This window comes from Ictalurus punctatus, chromosome 19 (assembly GCF_001660625.3).
Source record: "Ictalurus punctatus breed USDA103 chromosome 19, Coco_2.0, whole genome shotgun sequence".
NCBI classification, from domain to species: domain Eukaryota; kingdom Metazoa; phylum Chordata; class Actinopteri; order Siluriformes; family Ictaluridae; genus Ictalurus; species Ictalurus punctatus.
This window is the reverse complement of record NC_030434.2, coordinates 18,056,724-18,072,104: the sequence shown is the minus strand read 5'-3', so window position 1 is coordinate 18,072,104 and position 15,381 is coordinate 18,056,724. Positions and strand designations below refer to the sequence as shown.

The following is a 15,381-nucleotide window of genomic DNA, read 5'->3' as shown; positions in this document are numbered from 1 at the left end:
GTTCCAGGATCTTCAGGCTTGAGTTACTGTTTGTGTGAAGTTTAGCATATTCTCCCTTTATCTGTATGGGTTTCCTGCAGGTTTTCTGGTTTCCTTCCACAAAAACATGCTGGTAGGTGTATTCTCAATCACTCCTTGGTGTGAAATAGTGTGTTAATGTATGTGTGCATGGTGCTCTGTGATGGACTGGAATCCTATGCAGGGTGTATTCCCACCTTGTCCCCAGTGTTCTCAGGATAGGCTCTGGATGCACCCTGACCAAGATAAAGCACTTAGTGATGATGAATGCATGAACAAATTTACTAATGTGATATCACAGGACTATGGCTTTCTGAAAATATCAAATGTAACTGGACGACTCCATCATTGTTGATCATAATGAGCAGCTGATTGGATGCTAAAATTGATGGTTGATTCAGTTGTGACCGTTTTATGGGAATGTTTTCAAGCATTATGTTGTGATATTCTTGTCCTATTGCCCACACTTGCTAGGCTACCCCATCTGGTATACCTGCTATAGGCTGGTCCAGCTTTATGCATGGCTTGATCATGTACACTTCCCCTCACTAATGAAGCCCAATCTGGAATTCTGAACCTAGAAGCTTCACTGCATTTCTCTGATATGACTGGCAGCTTGATGCACTTCATCAGTGCTCCACTGGCAATTAGCCTATGCTACAAGAGAGGGCCGTCCTCCGTCCTGTTGTACTGCCCCCTGCTTAACGAGCCTTTTATGGAGATGAAGTAGGGGTTGATTGAAAAGCGAAGGCCTCGGCTCTTTTCGGCGTGCTGGGAGAGAGAAACCTTCAGATGGTGATCGGTCCATGTCAGGCCCATTTTATGAGAGCTTGATTTGGATGGGGACTGAAGGGCAGCCTTCCCCCTCCCTAAACTGAACCCCTGAGTGACTTCTCAATTAGTGTGCGGCCTAGTGGAACTGTGAGACATTGCTAGATGCTCCAAGCAGCGTCCACCCCTGAGATCTCCTTCAACCACGTGGTCAAGGTTATTTTACTGTGGATATAACATCAGTACACATGCTTATATTGAGCCAAACGTGGCTGTGGAGATAAAAGCTGCTGTCTTTTTTTTGTTGTTGTTGTTATTGTTGTTGTTTTTTTTGTTGTTGTTTCTAGCAATTCAGCAAACAAAAAAACATAGTACATCTCATCTGGATTATCATATCTTTATGAATGACTTTGATATCTGAACCAATAAGATTCCGCCTTGTTCTATTAAGTGAGCGATGTACATGAAAGAATCTGAAGATTTCTTTTCTCTCAACCTGCCTAAGTGAGCCCCATCTAGTCCAGTCACTCAGCTGTACTTTTGTAAAATGAGATGTAAATGCAGCCATTTTAACAGCTTGATTTATTCATGAGCGAGCCAAAAGAGAGAGAGAGAGAGGAATGCAAATGAGCTGCTCTGGCTTTGCCCTTGGCCCGGGCGCAGCCACAAACAAGCCCGTCTCACTGAAGGAATTAACAGCTTTATTACATTACCTGACAGTATGGGCTGCACATGACAGCTTCCACCGCTTCCTGTGCGAATGCTGATGTCATCATAGTGAGCTGTGTGTAGCTCGGTTGACGTGTGCAGTGCAGGGCGAATGTCAGAATTGGCTTTTAGTTAGTGTTGTTTATTAGAGTTTTTGCAAGGTGAGCACTGTATTGTTATTCCGCATGCTACTTCTTCTTAGTATCCCAACACTTTTGAAGAATTAATTCAGCTCGTTTAACATACAGACTCTGTTTAACCACGCTTCAAAGACCTTTCCAGCAACTATTAAATATTCAAGTTTTTACTGTTTGGAGTTGAATGATGTCTCTGTGTTTATATGGGTTAACTCTGGGTTCTCTTGTCCTATCTCTTCAAAACATGCTGGTAGGTGGACTGGGATATGTAAAATTGTCCCTAATTGTGAATGAGTGTGTGAATGTGTGTGTGCATGGTGGACTGTGATGGACTGACTTCACATCCAGGATGTATTTCCACCTCGTGCCCAGTGTTACCAGGATAGGCTCTGGATCTGGATGCGATTTTCCCATTGACGGAATGTCAATCGGAATCTTACCTGGCGATGTCCGAGCTGTCCAATCGTCTGTGCGTGCACAGTGTAGTGCCCCATTCTGGCCCCTTTCTTCAATACATTCTCCTCTTTTTTTTCCTCTTTTTTTTCTTTTGTTCCTTCCCTCATTCTTTTCTGTTCATTTTTCTGTCTCTCTGCATATTTCGCGTTTTTTCTTTTTCTTTTTTTCTTTTTTTTTTCTTTTTCATTGTTCATTTTCTTCTTCTGTATTTTCCTCCTCTCTATTTTCCCGTCTTTCTCTCTCTTCTTTTTTTCTTTCTGCTTTCGGTAATTTACAGTATTAATTCACTCTTCTATTCCACCCTCACAGTTAGACCTGCTCACCTGTGTGCTGTTTGATGTGTGTTGTGGGGGAGGCAGTGCTGTAGAGCTGTAAGTAATCAATGCAATCCTCAAATCACATCCTGCCTCTTCATTAAATACCTATCTGAGTGTGGGGGGAAATAAGGGCACTGGATTAATCCAGGTGTGTGTGCGTGCGCGTGTATGTGTGTGTGTGTGTGTGTGTGTGTGTGTGTGTGTGTGTGTGAGAGAGAGAGAGAGAGAGAGAGAGAGAGAGAGCTGAGGCAGTTGCTGGTGGTTGTGTATTGATTGTGCTGAATCTCCACTGCTTTTCCATACAGTTTTAATCTCCCCGAAATGCTAAAGAGGCAATCAAAAGGAATCACCAGTGTGTGTGCGCGGGTGTGTGCACATCTCAGCCCAGCTCATCTGCATTGGGTTTGCACACCCCACACACACCAGTCTGCATCTATCCTGAGTTGTTGTACTGCAGTTAAGCTACACGTTGGCCACCATCTTATGTGTGTGAATAAGAGCTACTGTACGAGGATAACGCTACTATTATTCTAATGATGTGTTTTGACTGAAGATTTGTACTTTAATCTAGACTACTTCTGTTCAACAGCTCTATCTACATACGACACATTTATCTTCAGTCACCTACAAGTAATGGTTTAGATTACTGTGTAACCGCATAATTCATAAAAGTCTTTGTCTGCGATTATTTTAAGTTGAAAGAAGTTCCTTTGCTGAAAGGGAAAAGGTATGCCATAATGAAACAGTTAAGCTTTTTCCCTTCTGTCAGAATTACCCCAGCGCTGCTCGTGCTCACATTCTAACAGCTCCAGATATTTGGATTTGATCAGGCCTAAGGCTTTTGTGTGCTCTCATTAAAATAATTGGCTGCTCTTGGTCCATTCATTAGAGACTCCTCTATTGTTAGGCATGGGTAGCGAGATCATTTGCCCTGATTCTTTCCTCCCTGCCACACATTGGAATAATAAAGAGACATCACACTCGGGGAAGTGGAGCCGCTGCACTCGGTAACGCATTACTCTGATACCCATATGTCCCTGGCACAAAGCAGAGCAGGCTTTTGATACCGAAAGGGGGTGCGGATAATTAATTTGATTTTTTCAAATGACAGAGGGAGGGGAAAGCGTATTGATCATGAGTTCATTTGGCTTTATCTTTATTCAACTAATTACTTTTAGTCTGAAGAACATTAAGGTGGATTTTCATTTTAACCAACAGTGGGAATTTTTCACAGAAAGGGGGGGGGGAAATCCCCATCTGTATTTTAGCAGTTAAAACATTTCAATCATTACGTCTACAAAAACGTCCCCTCATGCTGATTGTGGGAAGCCATTTAGGACTTTCATCTAATTAAAAACCTATATTAAGTTTTTTTTTTTTTTTTTTTTTTTTTTTTACTTCTTTTGTTTGTTAGATAAAAAAGAGGGGAGTTAATCAAGTAGGTTTTGAAGTAATTTTTTGCTGACATTTTTCTCAGCTATAGCCTGTGTGATAGCGTTCTGGTGATGAGGTTTGATCAAGCAGTTCTAATTACATTAATTTTCTGTTTTTGTATAACTACACAATTGGGCTGTTCATTGCAGTTCATTCAAAACATCTTAATAGAGCTGGACAGGTTTGTCTGTTTTGACAGAAGTCTTTTTTTTTTTTTTTTAAATGTCACTTCATTTCAGCGCTAAAGGAAGCACAGAATGTCTACAGCAAACTGTTAATGAGGAAGGTGGAATGTATTAGCACATCGGTGTGCTGGGAAACTTTAAACATGTTGCATACGGCCATGGCCAACAAAACTGCACTACATTTAATGTTTAGCAAAGATTCGATCTATTTTTCTGATTTAGGTTTTCTTTAGCTGACCTTTTACAAGAGCTTACATAGTCAATGACTGTAACTTTACCGTCCTTTACATCAAATTGCAAAAAAGATAAGTAAATAATAATCATTTTTTCAAAATCAGGCACAAAGAAAAATGTTCCATTCCTGGTCTGTTTTTAAGGCACCTTGTAATTGCTGTGTTTTGTGTTTGGTAGGGAAAAAAGAAGCTTGACCACCATTAACCTCTGTATGCTACAATTTACTTTCCAAGTCTACGCATTAAGGCTCATTCTTGCAAATGTGTGTGTTCTTCACTTCCTGTAATTAAATAGAGCTTTTCACATGTAATCTGTAAATGCAGAGAGGTCAGAATGAGTACATGTATTCACCATTAGTTGAATCTGAAATAAAGGCACAATTACTGAATCATGTTTTTCTTCAGCGCTAAATTGTCATGATTGAAGGGTCAGCGTTTCAACCGATGGTTCAAGGGTAGGACGGCATTGTTTTCATTTTTCGGCCTTGACGGTACATAATAAAATGGGGCTTTTGCAACGAACTGTTTGACGTTTTGGCGTGTACGCTCAAAAAGAGAAGCTCCATTAAAAAAAAAAAAAAAAAAAAACTTAAGTGTAGTCTAGCATGTGCATAAGAAATACACAGGAAATTCAATGCCCAAGCAACTCGTCAAGAAGAACACTGGGAACGTTAAAGGTTAAAAGGCATTTTAGAACATTCTGTACAATCAAAAGTAAAAAATAAACATAGTGTTTCCAGAACTTTAACTGATTTCCCATCATACTTTGAGTACATGTTAACGGCAAGAAAATTAAAGTTAAAAGAAGCCACTCAGTTAGGGTTGTGTTTAATTGCTACACATTCTGACTTGCTAGGTATGAAAACAAACTGAGAGGTTCTTTGGTCTATTTGACCAAAATGTATTTATTACATTTGGTCAGAACACCAAGCTAAAAGTATCTGATGCATCTATGCTCAGAATGCTCAGAGAACACAATAACACATTGTTGATTTGTTAGAAGGCTCATTTGCACATTGCAGGCTACTGCAATCTCATTATTGTAAAATAAAATGTGGCGATTACGATAAAGAATATGAGATGCAGCCCTGTCTGGCATTGCCTCGATACCACACATGTGCAGCAAAACATGTCTGTGTTTTGACCTGGATACATCATGAACAATAGCCACTGGATCCATTTAGGAGCTCTTCACAACAGCATTGTCCCTCTCCATCATTTTGCTTCTAACAGCTAAAGATCACACTACCAGCATTTCCATTTAAAAATGCTTCTAAATGGTTTTCGAGAATCAGTCGACTGGACGCATTATGTTTTTGGATGGTCCCCCTCCAGTCGAGATTAGCTTAATTAGCTGTGAAGAGCACTGACTCGTGGGACCACGCGTGTTTGGTGCAGATAATTGCAGGCCTAGTGTGGTGCACCCTGGCACTCAGCTTGTGACTGCAGGTGGGTTGGCACTATCGAAGTGCACATCTGGGCCCTGCGGGGGTTCAAAACTTTCATTACACCCTCTTCAAAATGTCCTCCCAGTCCCCACACAGTGCTGCCAAATTTCAGTGCTGAAAGGCCTTTGGTTGTATTTAGCAAGGGCGTAATTATTTTTCCTTTGTTTCACTGTGATTTTCTGTTCAAAAGAGTCACAAAATGGAAGCCTGTACAGTGGTGTTTTGATTCCGGCAGCGCCCGTATGCTCAAATGCAAATGTTTGGCTTTTCTTATTCCTTTGCAGGCAATTTAAGCCACTGTCTTATCTATTATTTGTTCATCTATGTAATCTCGCTCATAAGGTAGTCATTTTCTGAACTTGTTGTCTTCTTACAAAACTGTTTACAATGAATTATCTTGTAGTGGCAAACAGAACCAGTAACCTTTGCTGTCAGGAAACAATTACCCTCTTTAGGAAGCATGTTTCTCCATAGTAAATGTCGTGGCTTACAGGACTACTGTTCCAGTGTCCACGAAAGAGGCATAGAGTGGAAGAAATAGAGGACGTGAAGCCTCATCAGTCAGAGATGCTCATGAGACGCTCGGGAGTCTGAAACGGTACTTCTTGATGATTAGCTCAGATCCCTGCATCAGACCGAGCGGACTGACATTTGGGTGGAAAGCCATCTGTACTGCAGCAGCAACAGGAAGAGAAGAGAAGAGAGGCGCATAATTCATCATTAGGATATCAGAGTCCAGGTGCAGATTAGAAGTGATCCGGCCAGCAGCCAGGCAAAGCAGGGCACTCAAGGAGGAAAATCTTATCCCACAGCCAATTCCCAGAGCATGGCTGCCCTTAATTGAAATAATTTTGCCCCAAGAGTTGTTTAATCTTTGGAAATCGCACACACAGGAGGGTATAAATTGAAGAAAGCAGACGTCTGATCGCATTGCCAGCCTTGTCCACTCTCCATCAACCAACCCACCCTTCTCCTTTCCCTTCCCCTGCTCTCACACTCCGACTCTCTTCCCTTACTAAACACTGACGTTTTGAAGCTTACACCAGCGTGGGCCATGGAGCCGGTGCCGCATGCTGGCATGGGGCGCCTGCTGCTCGAGACGCAACAAATCATTTTTCTGTTATTAACCCTGAGCCTGTAATTATGCAGATTGCCATAGATTTTCCCTGGGTGCCGGGAAGTGAGATCCAGGGGTTGCTCTCAGCGTGGCAGGCGGACGAGAGAACGGCCGTGCATTACTGAACTTGCCACATTCATCATGTTGACTGATGGCACGCGGAGCTGGTCCCCGGGTCCCGGTGGTTAATGTAGTGGGTAATTAACTGTCATTTGCCTGGTAATAGGCCGATGATCAATGGTTTGTGAGGAAACAAATTCTAATTCGGCAGCTGATGAATGCATGCCGAGGCCAGAGCAATTGAAGTGGCGGGGTGGCAGAGGGGAAGGGGAGGAAGGAGAACGAGGGAGCCACTGTCAGAATTTCAAATGGCTCTAGAGGTGGCGGTGTTATCGCTCGCTCTTTTTTTTTTTTTTATTTTTTTTTTTTAAACTTTAAAGGGAAAAAGTAATGATTGGCCCTGAAAGAAAGTATGCTTAATTTGTTGCCCTTGATGTTTAGAGAATACATAAATGGTTGAAGGGAGAAAAAAAAAACATGGGACAAACTCATAAAGGTGCTTTCAGCCGTCTTGCTTTTACTTCGGTTTGTTTCTGCACATGATAATAATAATAAAATGTTCTCATTCGAGTGTGACGGCAAGTAAATTATACGAATTGTACAACTTGGTGACCATGTTGAGGTGACATCACTTGTGCTTTTTCTAACAGGCCGTTGTCTAATCATTACAAGCGAGCTGAGTGCCTGGGTTTCGCTCCTGCACCCACTGGGCTAAAGCCTTGTGGAATAATTTAATTGGTATCTGTTTTTCTCTCATCAAATACTTACCATTCAGCCATGAAGTACTGCTGTGCACCTTTTCTCTCCAATAAGGTGCTGCTGAAATCTACGGCGCGATGAATTCTAATTTCGTGTTGCCTCTTTCAGCCTCTTTAAATATATATGCTGTTTTGTCAAGCTTTGAGTTGGTGCAAAAGTGATTTCCTCTGTAACAGGCTTCCCACTGGGCTCCTGGCCAGACAGAAAAGTTAACCATGCCTCAAGCTAATCAACCCGCCCTAAAAAAAGAAGAGTACATTTGTGTACTTTATCATCCAGTGTTGGTCTGTGCATGTCAAGGTTTATACTTTGCTCCTCTTAGAGACCAGATTTGGAGAACATGTGCCCTTTGAATTCATTACTAGCCAAGCACACTTAATTTGCTGCCTCCCCAGAGAACCATTAGCGTCTGTGGCATCAAACTGACGGAGCAAGCAAAGACAAGTGGCAGGTAGGGCTTCATCCATCGCCTCCTCCCTCCTTCCTCTCCTGCATGGCGTGGACTCGGGTCCTTCTCAGGAGACATCAGTATTTGGTGCACCTTCATCATCTGTAATAACTCTAAACTTTTGATAGTGCATATTAGATAGAGCGTTTATTATGAGACACGTACTGTGCTCTAGTCCTGTATGGGTCAGCTTTAACGTTTACCATCATACCCGTGGTACTGTTGAACCACTGACCATATTCAGGATATTACAAAAAACAACCCAGCAACATGTCTTCAAACTATTTATCCATATAATACTGTGCCTTTAATATGAATGGTTTCTCTCAACTGCAGCCAACAAAGAATCTGTAGTAACGAATGTCTTACATTTTAATGCCTTATGGAACAAACAAGAAAAGAAGAGTTTCTGTTAGGACACATGCCTCTTCCTTTATTCATAAGCTTTTTGAAACTTGACAACTCGAGTTGTCAGGCTGAGGAACAAGAGGCAAACTAAATTCAAAAGTGCTTTTTGCTTGAAAACAAGTTGGGAAATATATTCCCAAAATACCTGCGCTCATTTTCTACTCATTGTTCCTCGAGCATCTAAGGAAAAGAACATCTTTTTTTGGACATTCATCGCTTACGAGATCAAAACCCTGCATTTTCTTTGTACAGTTTTGGTGTGCGTTCTTATGGGACATGGATGTAACATAGATTTTTTTGCCATGAGTAAGCAGAATATTGAATAAAGTTTAGATGCCAATATGACTCCTGGAAGATTAAACTGAAACAGTTCATAATTACATGTCGAGCTGGTGGATAGCTGTTTCACAAAATTGCTCCGAAAACAATTTGAACACAAAATTGGAGCGCAAACATGAATGGGCATGAGGTATATGTAAATAAATAAACCTTGTGCAGACTCCTTGAATGCTGTTGGTATCCACGGTAGCCAAAGTGGCAAATAGCTGCTATGAAAGTAGCTTTACTGCTGTAATGATATGATTTCTAGAAAATTCCTCATTACTGTTTGAAAACCAAGACTGTCGGGAGACTTCAGATGCAAATGCAGGTTTATTGAAAGAGTCCAATGGTGAAAGAACGACAAGCAAATGTGACCATACAATACACCATGCTAAGAAAGACCCTTGAACTATATAGAACTAAAAAAAAATAAATAAAAATAGCAAAATGCCATTCAAAAAGAAAAATAACAGACACGCTTGGACTCATCACTGGCCAAGAGCGAGACTTGAGAGAGAGGGAGAAAGGGAACAGGTGCGCTTAATCAAAAGTTCAGATCGGGGAACTGTATGTGCCGTAGTCGGTGTTGCCTGTAGCTCAATAATTGGGGCTGAGGATCCTGGGAATCTGAGTTCAGTTTTGGATTAAGATTGGATTTAAGATTAATTTTGTGATTTTTTTTCATTATTTTTTTAAATTTATTTTTTAAGCTAAAACTACTTCCAAGAATTAAATTTTAGAGAATGTATTTTTAGAGAGAATTTTTTTCCCTTTTTTTTTCTTTTTTCTTTTTTTTGTGCTCAAATATCAGACACATAATACCCACCCTTTGGTCAAATTAATTTGTGGCTAATAATTCATACTGCAGGTGCTTATTTAATCTATTTCTACTGACACTGCCTTGTACTTTTTTGATATTCATAACCTTATTTATTAAAGAAAGCATTCAAGACATGATATTTTACTCATTTAAAAGATGTAATCCTCTGTAGACTCTAAAATAAGCTTGCCCGTCTTTAGGTTTTTACACACATTAAACTTTACTAAAGAAGGTACTTGCAGTTTAATTGGTCATTTATCAGTTCAGTTGTGCTGTCTTTATTTTGGTATTTATGACTAGGGATATATTTTGCTGTGTGTGTGTGTCTGTCTAGCCAAAACATGTATCGTGAAATCTGCTAGCAGTCAGCGAGGGCAGTAGTGCTCCGTGTAAACAGTTGTTCTTGCAGGGCGTTCAGGATCCAGCCTTTTCTTTGGGGTTTTTCTGAGCATCTGAGCTTTATGACAAGTTTTCCACACAGTATGGCAGTGAATACAGAATTATAATGGACATGGCTTAATGTTTTGTTTTCTTCTGTCACAGCGTTCTTGGGTGCAGGAGTCCCTGAGAGAGTGTGTTGTTTAATGGCCTGTTAGCCAGTTGGTCCAGGGTTTGTGCTGTAGCAATTCTTCTGAGGGATTTCACCTATGCACCTGTGTAAAGCACATCATGCTATGATTATTTGTTGAAATGCACTATAGGTTTGGGCAATACCACAGCACAAAGTCACCAGGTTCACGTGAAGCTATTTAGTGTGAGATGTGCTCAGCTACAGTCAAATCCGGATTTAATGGCACCCTTCAAAAGAAAGCGCAAAATTGATTGTATAAGATTTTTTAAAAATAATAATTCAAATAGTACACTCAAATGAAAAGATATTTTGTCTAACAATAACATTTCTATAAGAACTTCAGTTTTCCCATGCATTCATTCATTCAGCTTAAATATCCACTTTTACCTGCTCAGAGTCTAGATGGATCCGGAGCCTAGCCTGGGAACACTGGGCATGAGACGGGAATACACCCTGGATGGGACTCCTGTCTGTTGCAAACTACAGTTATTAAATATTATTTTCCTTTATGCATTAAACTATATTATGTGCTAAAATGAAGTTGTAGTAGTCCCATGTCCTTAAGCACAAAATATCACCTATTGCACATTATTACTTTTGTTATTATTATTGTTATTAATTTCGTATCAGTTGCCTGTACTGTCTTCGCTCCAGTCTTTGCGTATTTAGCAGTATATCCCGTTCTTTGGATGCATACAGTGACCTGTCAAACAATCTTTAACCTTACATGTGCGGTTTTGTACAAACTGTCATCAATGCAGCGGTCTGTGTTTTTGTAGATTGTTAAAACAGCAGTCCAGCTGTTGATATGATTTCCTATGTTCCTAACACTGTGCTCTTTTTGGGTTGAAGCTGAGAGACAGCAGGCAGATAAAGGCAGGTTTATTCCTCACTTAGTGGTACAAGCAAAGCTTTTTGTATTTGGAAAGCCCACAGCTCTGCACCCACTCACTCAAATGAAAATAGCGTGACAAGTCCATTTAAAGGCATGGGCCACTTTAAATTTGCAAGAGATGGGAAGTCGAAGAAGACAGATTGTGTGAGTGGGGGGAAAAAATGCAGTGCCATTTTGATTCGACCTGACAACAAAAAAGCTGGAGGCGTCACTTTTTCATATGGGCATCATCTGTCATTCATCAGGTGAAACTCGGAATGTTTTTCTCCACCTTAAACAAAGCAGGGTTTAATCTTAACTTTGTTTTTGTTTTTTTGGAGTCATATGTGCACATGTCTGACTGCATTTCAATTTTAATTCTGCATAATTGTATGAAAGTACATCTCCTTGCTTACATGCTTGTTTGGGGATGCATTTTATCACACTATAAATCCACAGTGCAAATTTACATTCACATTTAGCAATTTTAGATCCAAGGCTTCTTATAATGACAGATTCATTATTTCATGTATTTCATATTAAGCCCTTTGGAGGCATTTGGAGAGAAATGAGTAGGATGAAAAAGATAACACAAATGTAGCTATATTTAGACAGCTCAAAAGGAGAGACGTACTTGATTTAATCATTTTTGTCATTGAACTTGCAGCTGAAGCCTCCTTCTGCTCTCCGTTAGTCAGTTTGACCGCTACAGACGATAGCCTTTGTTGTCCCAAGGTGTGTTGAGGGGATCCCTTAATTCTGTAGGTATTCATAAGAGCGCAGTCTATCTGCTGTATGCTTTGCCTGTGGGGAACATGCTTTTTTCCGAAGGTTAATAAACAACCCTGCATATCACAGGCCTGGAGATCATTTATCAGATTGCGATCTCTTACAGGCTTTGAGAGTGGCATGCAGTTTTATCATTTTAACAACGACGGCTAAAAGTGCCTGGAGAAGCCTGCCTAATAGGTTATTTTGTTATATGATTTTGTTATCAGATTGCTCTCTCTCTTTTTCTCCCCCTTTTTACCCAGACTAGGTTGCAGCACAGTCACAGCTATGAATCCCTAATGAATCCTCTCTCTCTCTCTCTCTCTCTCTCTCTCTCTCTCTCTCTCTCTCTCTCTCTCGCTCTTTCTCTTTCTTTCCCCTCTCGCTCTGTTCTGAGGACACCTTCTCAAATAATAAGATCTTTCCCAGGCCGAGTCCCTGCTCGGCCTCTGTGGTGCTAACCTTGTCGAGTCAGTGTCAGCAGCACTAGTCATTGCGTGATATTTCCAGTGCACTTGGAACTGTCGCTTGTGCCTTTAGGGCACCTTCGAAGCCATTATTATTATGATTGTTTAACCCATCACACTGAAACGTAATGAGGAGCTATGGGGAGAAGAGCTAAACCAAAGAAGCAACCCTGTGCAATCTATTGCATTGTGGTATTGAACCTTAGCTATCTAGTGATGGTCTTTCAAAACACTCGATTTCTCCCATGTTTTGGCAGGTTGTTTGGCGTGACGGGGAACTGCGCAGCCTGCAGCAAGCTCATCCCAGCCTTCGAGATGGTCATGAGAGCCAAGGAGAATGTCTATCACCTGGACTGCTTTGCCTGCCAACTCTGTAACCAGAGGTGAGCGTTGCCTGTCTGTCTCTACCCAACCCGCGAGCTTTGATCAGATCCACTGCATTTGCTGGTATTTTCCATCAAACTCTGAAGCTCAGAAGCACATATGTTTATGAGGCGTAAAGACACTTAGATATAAGTGATGTCTATCAGTTATCTTTTTACATATTAATCAGCAGTGTGTTGTCGTCGTTGCCCCCCTTCATAAACACAGAATACACAAATACACACATTTTCACTGCCATAACCAGTCTAATGAAAGGTTATTAGGCATTCAGCAGTAAAAATTGTATAAAATTGTATTGGGAAATGAACTTTCCGGACAGCCAACACACATACACACTCAAATGTATCTAAATATCTTAGAATACATATTCACTCTGATTATCTTTTACACACATTGGTTTTGCTTTCCACCAGTCATAATTCACTAATCCACTAACCAACTGTTGAGATTCTGAACTAGCATAAAGGTGTTGGTCCATATTTGCTGACTAATGAAGGTTCTTATCAAACTGGCAAGTTCTCTTAATTCACTTACTTGAGAGAAAAAGGCTCTCATCGACGAAGGCTTCCGGGAAGCGTCAGGGAAATATTTCCACGTGTGCTTTTTTTCCCCTAGCAATTGAACAGCTAATGTTACCCACAATTAAGAGGTCAGTGGTATATTGACAGCAAATTCAACAATCATGCGCACACACACACTCCTAAAACCTCTCATTCCACTAAATGTTATAGGGAAACCTAATGTTAAGATTAACAACATGGAGATGAACTTTATTTCATTCTATTAAAAGTAGAAATATTTTTGAGAAAGGAAAAAAAATAGTGCACGATCTCCCTGTGTCCAATTGGGTTTCCTCCAGTTCTCCAATTTCCTCCCATTTCCCAAAAATATAACTTTATACGGCTTGGTGTATTTTTGTGTGCATGTACTTGGACTAGCATCCCATCCAGAGGGCATTCCTGCCTTGTGCCCAGTGTTCCCAGGATAGACTCTGACCTATCGTTCCAGGATCTACCATGACCCTGACCAAGATGAAGTGGTTAATGAATATGAATGAATGAACGAATGAATGAAATACAAATATTAGGAGATGTAGTATCCCATTTTGGAGGACATAGCCCACTAATGATCCCCTGTACAGCAGACCTTACTCGGGCATGTATTAGTCATGAAACACTGTATTAAAATCATCATGGTTTATGAACTAAAGAAACATTAGAATCCTGTCAAATTCATTTTTTTAAATTTATTTATTTTTTTTGATCAGTGTTCTAAGTTGCCCTGCAAATTCCTCTCACGAGCGAGTCATGTGAATGTGAGGAGTGCCGCTTGCTCAGTTCGGCTAATCAGACACCTACAGAGAGCAGACATGGTGTAAACAATGACAGAGGGATGCGACACCACAACTTTATTCTCACTACAAACAACACTTTAAATCGGCAGTGTGTGAGCATTTTGGATATCTAAAAATGCTCGGGGTGTCATCCAAGATGAAGGATATCCAAATTGCAATCAATGACTGTCGTTTAAACTGTTTCTGATTTCAGTTCAAAATGAGAGCTTGCAAAGGTTTATGCACTTTGAATCTGCTTCAGCATCTCTGTGATCACTATTTCACACAAATCCACATAAAATGAGTAAAAAAAAAAATTTATAAAGAAATGTTTGTTACACGCATATCTGATTTTTTTTTTTTTTTGGTAATCTATTGGCCTTGGTGTTACAATAAACACTTTTTTTACTGACAAACATTTCTTTCTTTTTTTTAAACAAAAATAAATAGTTAAAAGTGATTATTGCTCACTCTATAACTGTGTCAGCAAAATCACCCATCCCTATTAGGGTCTTTACTGGTGTTTGAGTTTGAATCACCTCACTCGCTATTTTCAGACGTATTTTGTTTTAAGTTTATGCTTATTTCTTGATAAGATAAACGTATGTGTGAGTCCATTTTCACTGCTCACCATGGACAACTGCAAGCATCAATCTCCTTCATACTTGGAAGAGCCAGTGGAGTGGATACCTCTGTCTGTTTCTCAGTTTTTCTCTCACACACACACACAAACCCTAAGAGCAGTGCACATCAGAAGGGCAGATTGCAGGTTCTGGTTACGCACAATTAGCACCGGGTTATTGTCTTGCCACTTCACTTGTCTGCGCGAGACACACTCTCCTAATGCAAGGAGTCAGCTAATCTTCATCAGCGAGAGCCTAGCCTGGTCCACTGGCCTTCCCGGCATTAAAACCCATTTAGAACCAGGCAAATCTTTCTTTTTACATTAGGCCAGCCAATCAAGTGTTTAATAAAATCGACGTCAGGAATGCACTCTCGCTGCTGAGGCCTCTCTACGCCGCCACGCCTGCCCATCACAATTTCACCCGCCCTCACAACAAGATTTATGGTGTGGTGTCTGCACTAATTGCTGCTGTTTCTCACCCAGAGGCTAGACTTTTGCAGCAGTTTCTTGACACTTTGAGACATGGGTGTTTAGAGGAATTTTTATAGGCGGGTCTGGAAGTCACATGGCCCTTCAAATATGTATGTATTTGAGCAGGGAAATGGCTGAAGTATGGTGGACTCCGGAACTGCAAAACTGCTGATATAAAAAAAAATAATCATGACTGACGATTAAACACAAGGTGAAAATTCACCCACAGAGATGCACAAGCTGAG

General features: G+C 40.6%; 1 protein-coding gene across 3 annotated transcripts in view; it reads left to right on the top strand.

Annotated features, from left to right (window-relative positions):
* Window positions 1-15,381, top strand: part of lmo3 (LIM domain only 3) — a 42,145-nt gene that overhangs the window by 19,971 nt on the left and 6,793 nt on the right. For all 3 annotated transcript variants that reach the window (XM_017493662.3, XM_017493661.3, NM_001200915.1), the window contains 1 exon segment: window positions 12,581-12,706. In XM_017493662.3, the coding sequence (XP_017349151.1) occupies window positions 12,581-12,706 (126 nt within the window).